At 40.0% G+C, this 9,781-nt stretch overlaps 1 protein-coding gene and 1 long non-coding RNA gene across 3 annotated transcripts; one reads left to right on the forward strand and one right to left on the reverse strand.

Annotated features, from left to right (window-relative positions):
* Positions 1 to 277: 277 nt before the first annotated feature.
* Positions 278 to 8,824, reverse strand: LOC139817041 (uncharacterized). 2 transcript variants are annotated; one of them, XM_071784871.1, is made up of 6 exons: positions 7,731 to 8,824; positions 4,109 to 4,370; positions 3,765 to 4,031; positions 3,325 to 3,688; positions 3,018 to 3,229; positions 278 to 2,844 (listed from the first exon to the last, which is right to left on the reverse strand). In XM_071784871.1, exons 2-6 carry the CDS (start codon positions 4,219 to 4,221, stop codon positions 2,745 to 2,747), a joined length of 1,056 nt encoding a protein of 351 aa, XP_071640972.1. In that variant the 5' UTR covers positions 4,222 to 4,370; positions 7,731 to 8,824; the 3' UTR covers positions 278 to 2,744. The 2 variants fall into 2 exon arrangements, with proteins under 2 accessions (XP_071640972.1, XP_071640971.1); XM_071784870.1 differs by lacking the exon at positions 7,731 to 8,824 and adding an exon at positions 4,452 to 4,599.
* LOC139817042 (uncharacterized) lies at positions 4,709 to 6,362 on the forward strand. The gene is made up of 2 exons (XR_011733118.1): positions 4,709 to 4,914; positions 5,588 to 6,362. It is a non-coding gene; the product is annotated as an uncharacterized lncRNA (long non-coding RNA).
* Positions 8,825 to 9,781: the final 957 nt, after the last annotated feature.

The raw sequence follows: 9,781 nt of genomic DNA on the forward strand, positions 1-9,781 counted from the left end.
AGAACAATATTGTGCAATTAGATCTAAGATTGAAAACCTAGAAAAAAAGATTACTTTATATAACTTTTATATGTGCAAAAGCACATTCAGGTTGACAGGATAAACAATATTGCGTGTGGTAAGAGATGGCGCAGTAATCGAACAAAGACAGATGCCTCTCGTTAGACAAGGACAGATATAGATATATGACAAGAAAACAGAATTAGAAATGTTGACATTACCGACGTCGAGGAAGTTCAGCCTTCACTTTAGGATTCCCTTAATAATAAGCTTGTACCTCGGCAAATGTCGGCTTCTTTATTATAAAGCGAACTTTCTTTTCGTTTGAAGGTGCGTTTTATTTGTGATGAGAAGCGCGCTTAAAATTACGTGGTTCCACTGCTGTCGTTTTCGATCACAAACGAATCACTTTATACAAACTATCTAGAAAATTTGGCTCTAAGACTGAGTGTTTCCCTTTAGCTTGTCTTTAATCATTACGCAGAACGTTCATCGAACGATGCAAATGCGATGGGAAAAGGGGATACATTTAAAATTTAAACGCTGCCTCAGATTCGTGTAATTTCAAGTATCAATGGAGAGATACTTTCACCAGTTCGATTGAAATGCTCGTGCAACCTACAACACCGACAACATTCCATCGTGATATTTAATCCCTATTAAATATCTGGTCTTGCTAGATAGCAAATGCACAATAGTACACAATCCCAATTTATACTATTAATAACATTTAACAAAAAGTGACAGACTGATAAAACCAGCCAACAAGAGACCTCTCAGCAAAAATTTATAAAAAAAATTTCTTGATTTTAACAAATGTAAAAATTGAGACTTGGGAGGTTAAGAATTAAATTACCTAAATGTGCCCCCTTCCCTTCTATTGCGCGTGTGAAGCAGCAGAAGTTCGCACAGTTTGGAAGTTTTCGAACACGTGGAAACGCAGTATTCTTTTTTTCTCCCCGCAATAATGTGGCGATATGTACGAACGTTCCTACGAGCCCCTATGATTGTTGTCGCACGATGATAAGCACGATCGCGTTTCCTACGTTGAGATGAGAAGCTCTAGTTCTTTCGTGCTCGTTATCCGCGCTCTCTTCAAGACGGATAAAAAATGGACGGCATAAAGAACAGGCGAAAACGCCGATTCGCGAGGAAGGAAAATCGTACGTCGCACGTGTTTGTCGGAACACAAGATACCCCCGTACGGATATCAATTTTTAACAATCGATTACTTAACTAATTGCCGAGAAAAAAAACAAAAGGTAACGTAAGACCGAATTATCTCGTGTCCGGACAAACCTGTCTCGCTATTGGGAATGGCTAAACTGCGATACGCTATCTGGTGGCGAAAACAGAACTAAAAAGAGTAGGTCGCCGGCTGCCACATAAATAAATCGACTTAAAAACTATTAGACCGAACTTGTATTAATACCATATAAAATAGGGGTACAATTTTCCGGGGAGTGCTATAGAGTGTATAGTTTTTCGTTATCTCTTTTCTGGAAACCGATTTTTTAAATTTCTTTACTCGTAAAAATTAGAAAAATTAAAAAAATTGGTTTCCAGAAAATCGGTAACGAAAAACTACACACTCTATAACACTTTCTGGAAAATTCTACCCCTATTTTATATACTTTTGATAAAAATTCAGTCCAATAGTTTTTAAGTTAAAAACGGCCAAACATACACCACCCGTAAGAATTTTATATAATAGTATAGAAGAGTAGGTCGCCGGCTGCCACATAAATAAATCGAATTGCGGCATGAAAGCGTCGAATTGGTAAAATTGCATATTTCACTTATGGGCAGTCTCATTTTAATTACTGAAATCTATATATATAAAGGAAAATGTCCTGACTGACTGACTGACTCATCAACGCCCAGCCCAAATCCCTGAATCGAATTTTTATCAAAAGTATATGAAATAGGGGTAGAATTTTCCGGAGAGTGCCACTATGTGTATAGTTTTTTGTTACCGATTTTCTGGAAACCGATTTTTTTTATTTTTTTAATTTTTTAATTAAAAGAATTAGAAAAACCGGTTTCCAGAAAATCGGTAACAAAAAACTATACACATAGTGGAACACCCCGGAAAATTTTACCCCTATTTCATATACTTTTGGTAAAAATTCGGTTCAGGGAATAAGCACATACGTCGTATTGTAGAGTGACAAGTGACCTACTCTCTCCGGCCATTTTGCCTTGTGACGTCACGACCGCCAATCCCAATGGCACGACGATGGTGCGATATAATGGACAGCTTCATCTCTTTCGTACAAATTTGCCGTGGAAAAGAAATATACATTTTGGCAGTTTAATTTCTTCAGCACACAACGTAACGCACGTAGTGCTACGATCAAATGGTGAACATTTTCCTACGCTGACACCGCAGAGTTCCCCGTTAGGCAAGTAAACAGAGTATCTCGGGAGGAATGTGCAACATGTAGTAAAGAAATTCCTCCAAACACGTGACTCTCGTCCCGAGCTGTGTAGGGTCTAAATTGTTCAAAACTGAACACAACAGAGCCGTTTTGCTATTGTTATCTATCATCGCTACCTCCCGAGACCCGCTGTGCGCGCGCGCGCCGCGTGGGAAATTAACGTCCCAATATAAGCGTGTTGATTATCGATCGATCTTCTAATATAAATTGATCTTCTTGGTGATCGTCTTGCGGCACATGTGATAGATCTTCAGCGGTGCAGCGCAGTGCTCGCACGCGCCGTGTCTGCAGAGGAAGGCGACGTTACGACGACGTGTTATGCAGATGCTGCACATAATCGCTTCCTCGAGATATGCGACTCTGGTTTCCAGGCTCTACGTAACCGGTCGGTGGATTCTCTATCCTGCAAAACGAATCAAATTACATTTTACATACGTTCGTTGATAAACTCTAAAAGTCGTCAAAATCTATTAAGTAATTCTGAAAATGTTGCAAGACTAGTTTTTAAAATATAAGATCATTTTAACGTCGCGTTTTAGTAAAAAACCGTTTGAAATACGTATCCTGTTGTCTTACTTTAATTGCGTGCTGTGACTTTGGTATTTGAAAGATCGTAAGAGATCGGCGAGCAGAGCAGCCTGGGGATTACCCTCCAGAAGGTCGAGCGGCGTCTTGTCCTTGTTGTTTCTGACCTGCTCGAGAAGTTTGCAACTTCTGTCCACGCTTACTAGGAAACAAGCTAATGCTAATTCAGTCTTTGCACCTTGCCTCGCCAGATTCTGCCAGATCTGTCCAAAAGAAGACATTGTTCGTTAGAAAAGACTCTATGTATACAAAATTGATTCACGTATTAATGTAAAGTCCAAGAACTTAGACGACGTACAGCATATATAAGCGGTGAATCCCGACTACTTTCGGGTGTAGGCACGGCAGCCTGTTTATTCGGGCTCTCGGCTATCGCAATATGCAGCACGGTGTCACCGTACTTGTTCGTGCTGCCGATGTCCGCGTTGTGATGCACCAGCAGCTCGACGAGCGACCAGTGTCCTTGCGAAGTCGCTAAGTGCAACGGCGTAGCTCCCCACCAGTCCTGGAGATTAACGTCGCAGTGATATCGCAGCAGCACCCTCACGTATTGCACGTGCTGATTGATAACCGCTATGTGCAGAGCGCTACGTCTGACGATGTTGACGGTATTGATAGCCGCGCCTCGCGATAACAGCAGGTCCATTATCTCTGGCTGATTCCTGTTTAACCAACAGAGAGAGAATACCGATGTAATTGACGCTGCTGTGGAAGCTCCGGCAACGATTTTCAACGTACCTGGAGACCGCGAGATGCAATGGCGTATTTCCGTCCTTGTCCTGGAGATTAACATCGCAGTGATATCGCAGCAGCACCCTCACACATTGCACGTGCAGAACGCTACGTCTGAAGAGGTTGAGGACATTGATAGATCGCAGCAGCACCCTCACGCATTGCACGTGCTGAATGTTAACCGCTACGTGCAGAACGCTTCTTCCGAAAATGTTGACGTCATTGATAGCCGCGCCTCGCGATAACAGTAATTTCATTATTTCCGGGTTATTGCTGTTTAACCAACAGAGAAAGAATACTGATGTAACCTGACACTGCTGTGGAAACTCCAGCAACAATTTCCAACATACCCGTATGCCGCGTAATGCAAGGGCGTATTTTTGTCCACGTCGACCGCACACAAAGAGGCACCGGCGTCCAGAAGAAGGGTGCAGAGCTCACGCTTACCTTGGTGCGCGGCCATCTGCAGGTACGTTTTTCTGCAACCGCCGGGAACACACCCGTCCACCCTGCCAGGATACTTCTTGAGAAATTCTCGTACCGCGTCCACACCGGCCTCGCCTCTTGCGGCGTCCCTCAACAGCTTTTCTACTTCGCTATCAGTACCGTCCACTACGTCACGAGAACAAATCAAACAGACGGTTTCGTTTTACACGCAGTAACATAAATATATTATATACAATATATAATCACTCTTTTTCCGATATGGCAATCAGGGTGGCTGAACATCCGCGTGGTTAGGTGGTCTGACAATCACTCTCTCCAGTACTCCAGTCTCTCCGACTCTCTCGTTTGAATTGGTTTGAATTGAACTTGAACCTTCAACCTTCAACCACCTACCGTGTCAGACCACTGCGCATTCCCACCACTTTTGTCTAAGCTTACGTCATACTCGTGTAGCATCGGAATGGATCGGATGTACTCGGTGATTCGCAATGGCTGCGTTCGCTCGGTTCGCTATTTATGCCGAGTAATTCGTTTGTGATTATTACAGTGTACGCAATGACGTGTAATGTGAAAGGGTGTGGGAACTATCTGGCAAAGACCAGAAAGATCGAAGGAAATAAAATAAAATATTTTTCCTTCCCAAAGGATGCAGCACTGTGTAATAAGTGGCGTCAAGCATGCGGAAAAGAAAATATTTCACCAAAATATGGTATGTACTTTTGTATAGTAATAGTTGCTTTCCATTTACACTCAAGTGATCTGAGTCACTCAGATATGTGAGTATTTTTATACTCAGGTAAGATATGTCATTTTGTATTTACCTGCTTATTTTGGTGACAAAGCTATCGCATAATAATAATACAGGTCCATAGCCTCACTTTTAATGTGAGTTTATTAGATTCATTAAAGCACATGGTCTCTGTTGAGGACGATTAGTTTTCGCGCTTCTCGAACTTTCGCGATCGGAATGCTGACACGAGGTCGGCACGAGGCGGGCCGGGATAGGCCAAACCACCCCTCTCTTATCACCTGTGCTCCTGCTCCGAATTCTGTCGCGGATATCAGCTACCGGCGTCGAGTGTGTATCGTCTTCAGAATAAATGCGACTTTCATACATAACGGTTTGATTTCTCTGTGCTACCCTATCTCTCGCAACCGTGCGTTCCCAGATTATCGCAACAGTCTCGATTGTGGATAAAAACTCAGCTGAATCTCACTTGCCAGCATGCAAAAGGAACGTGCATTTAACTGAGTTATGACGTCACAAGTGAGAATTATCTGAGTTTTGATGTAAATGGAAAGCAACTAATATTGTACCACAGATTTCTCTTGTTTATTATTATAAGCATATATTTAAGAACTTTAAACCTTGTTTGCTTCAGCTAGGATATGTTCGAAGCATTTTGCTGATGAAGCTTTTACGAAGCCCTTACAAGAACATCTACTAGGTTATTCACCTACACGAACTAGGAAGATACATCCTGATGCTATCCCGACGTTGCATCTCCATGCAGTACCTCCACTAACATCAAACGAAAATGTGTTAGCTGAAACAATGCCTTTGCCTGTATCAAATGAAGTTTCAATGAACAGACACCAGCATCGTCCAGTATAGAAGAACAGACACCAGCATCGTCCAGTACAGAAGAACACACAGCAGCATCGTCCAGTACAGAAGAACAGACACCAGCATCGTCCAGTACAGAAAAACAGATAATATTAGCGAGGCTATCGAAGAAGAGGGTTTAAAATATATAGCCGGATACTTAGCATTTAGATTTAAAAGCACAGATAAAATATTAGGTATTGAAACGCGCCAATTGGAAACAACGGGTGACCAAGATTGGCTGCAAGTTATTTCGCGAGGAAAATGTATGTATCCGACTGACAAATTATTACAATGTGCTCGTATAATGAATATTGAGTTTGCTAAATATCACGGATCCAGTTTGAATAAAGAAAATCTTATATTTCAAAACTTAGCAAAAATAATAGAACCACAATTGAAAATTAAAATCCTGAGAGAGGCATTATGCTTCATTAGGACTAGGACATATATTAGGCTGCGCGAAATGAACCGAGCGATTGCAATCGCAAATCACAGGCAAAAAAAAAGAAAGATGTCAAAATTTACTAATAAAAAACCTGTATATTAAATATCTGCATTTATTGTTATTTGATCTTTTATCTGCATCTTTCCTCTGCATATATAGTTCTTTATGTCGTACGCCACAATATATTTTTGTTTTGCGTCTCAGCTGACAATTCTTTTCCAATCGTTTTCCGACCAGTTTTGATTAAAACTAATAATTCGCAGAATTTTAATAATAAATGACTGGAAATTAAAATCTCGTTTTATGTGAAATTTTTCGGTACGTCGCAATGACTTTTATTCAATGCACACAATTCTTTTTTTTTTAATAATAATAATAATATTTTCTGTAATATCATATATTTAGACAAACCCACATAAAATAATTATAAAATTCGTCAAATAACAATAACGTTTCTAACATCTACAACGAGAGACAAATTCGGGAAACGATGAGCGTTTATCCGTATGTCACGTGCGTTTTTTATATTTATATATTTTCGTTCATATATATTTATTTATTTATAAAACAGAATTTTCTCTCACATAAATGATCAACATTATTTTGTATTCATATATTGTCCGCTCAAAATGCTTTTATAAAAGACTATTACAGATTCGCTGCTTAAATGTGCCGCTCAGTGTGACGTAAGCTTAGACAAGTCACTGATTGGCTGGGTTCGGAAATATGCGCAAGAGCATACCCTTGTATTTATACCATGCCACCTTCAACAGGGTGTCAGGTCAGGGAGTCGATTGTGCATCTTGAAATGAGGTGAAAATTACAAAAGTGAGGAAATTCACCAGCGTATCTACGATTTCATTTGTGGAAATCTAGTAAAATCTGTTCACTTTTGTAATTTTTACCTCGTTTCAAGATACACAATCGACTCCCAGATGGTCAGGTGTGTCCACGGTCTTACATACAGGTCTGGAAACTTGTAGGGTGGGGAGTGACTCAGATAGTGAGGCAAAATGGCGAACCTAGGGCTGAGCCAATCAAATTAGGCCGCGTTCCGATGCATGTTCAAAGCGCTATTAAGCGCTTGTAAGGAATCTGTCAAAAAGATTGTCTCGTTGTATGTGTGTGTGTGCGTGCGTGCGTGCGTGCGTGTGTGTGTGTGTGTGTGCGTGCGTGCGTGCGCGCGCGTGTGCATATAGATATATATACATACATATATACATATACATATATACATATATATACATATATACATACATACATACATACATATTATATATGTATATACATATATAATATGTATGTATGTATAATTGTATATATATATATTATATACCTTTGTACATTGATATATATAATACCTTTGATATATAATTTTATATAATTGTATATAATTCTATATAATTAATACATAACCTTATGCAAATGCGAAAATGCAATCGACAAAACTGTTTAAATAATTCACACTTACATCAATGACAATTTTTCCATCTGGACCACGCTTCTCTAATTTTCGCACGATGCACGTTGGCTCAAAATGACGCTCACACACATTGCGACGATTTCAATACTGCAATGCCGGGAATTGCAGATTCCCATTTTTTACGCAATTCTTCGTCCTGAGGCACTTTAAAAACGGAACATTTTTCTGTATTGTCCTTAAGGCTCCTGGGTAGTCACCGCGGCCATATTGGATTCTTATTATCGAGGCGAGGAAAACACCCAATTTTGTTGTGCATGCCATTTTCAAATAAAAAGACATTTCAATAAAACATCACTATAGATCGTTTCAGAACACTTCCAAAATTGGCCGAAAACTACCCTTTTCCCTCGACAATAAACAAACAGCCATAAAACGAAGCCTAAACATACGGGAAAAACAGCTGTTTAACGACTATCGAAAGGAGGTGAAAACGTTCCTTCCGCATGCAAATCTTACTTTTCGGCCAATTTTACGACTTTCACGAATACGTTAAACGTTAGAGCACAAGCACAGAGCAAATAATAAAGAAATAGCACGCACAACAAAATAGGTTGTCAACATGTCACAAGACAGACTTCTCCATTGGAGAGAGTGAGAGAAGAGAGTGGTGGCGCCACCGTCAACGCAGAGTTCTCGGCTCAGGGACCAGGAGCCTTAAGCCCCTTGCACAATGCCAGGCAACAGGCAATAGGAACAGGAAATAACCAAAAAATCGTTAATTACAACCTAAAAAATTCAAATGCTATGATTGGTTGGCAATAGGCAATAGGCACAGAATTTCCAACGTGACGGAAACTCTGTGTCTATTGCCTGTGTCACTGTTTATTCTGCATTTATACATGATTTCTGATTTCTATTCCCTGTTCCTATTGCCTGTTGCCTGGCATTGTGCAAGGGGCTTTAAATTTCTTCCAGCAATTCGGCACAATGCACGCTTTTGGCATTGTATTTACAATTTATGTTAACTTTCACTCATACAAGTTTCAAAGATTTTCACTGATTTCGAATTTTGACACACGATCACCACCATTTGAACATGGTCACGGTCGGCTCAGTTTCCCGTCCGTCCGATAGGTTTGCTCCAATACTGGGGTCTACGCACGGTCGTATACACAGGTCTGGTAACTCGGCCGAATTTTAGTGGTGGGGGTAGCATAGTTATTGAAGCAGGTTTTTTAATTTATGATATCTCCACCACGTGTCGCTACTATCTAGTATACAGCCGCCATCACGGTCGTACCACAGTCCACGACCGTAGCCGCCGTTATATCATTATATGTTCAGTGGTTCAATGCACGGTCGTGTGTTGTGTGTTGTGTCACGTGTAGTAGCAGTGCGAGTAAAATTTTGAAAAATGGTTATAACGTGCGCAGTACCGAAATGTAAATCGGGTTACAAAAGTCAGAAAGAGAAATTGTCAATGTTCAAAGTGCCGAGAAATATAGAAATGCGCAAAAAATGGGAAGCCGCTATTCCTGGTGTAGTGACATTTAAAGAAACATTAACATTTATTATTATTGTACTGTCTTAGCTATGAGTGCGCAATATAGTTGTATGTAGTAGTTACGCTTCCATGCTTCATTTAAGGTGATCTGACGGGGACAAGAGATATAGCTGCATTTTTCAATTTTGATTTTCGGCACGGTTCTTACTGTGGGACAATTAACGGATTAATTATGTGACGGATTAATTATCGTTCTTTGGCTTTTTTCCCGTATTATAAAAATTAACTTTACGAAAATTTAACTACAGTCGCGTTACTGACGGACTTGTATCAAGTCACCTTAATCGTACATTAACTTAAGGTCCGATTGCAATGTAAATTAACTTTAAACTCGGTTTAATTTGATTTTTATCTTTTTCTAATTCTTCGAACTAGAAAAGGATAAAAGTAAGTTAAACCGAGTTTAAAGTTAATCTACATTGAGCAATCGGGCCTAAAAGTAGTGATGGCAAACTCTCTACTCTCTGCTATGGTAGTTATATGTTTTTTGCTCTCAAGTTGCCGTTTCAAGCTTTTGAACAATTTGCTGAAACCA

The sequence above is a fragment of the Temnothorax longispinosus genome, chromosome 7 (genome assembly GCF_030848805.1).
Source record: "Temnothorax longispinosus isolate EJ_2023e chromosome 7, Tlon_JGU_v1, whole genome shotgun sequence".
In the NCBI taxonomy this organism is placed as follows: domain Eukaryota; kingdom Metazoa; phylum Arthropoda; class Insecta; order Hymenoptera; family Formicidae; genus Temnothorax; species Temnothorax longispinosus.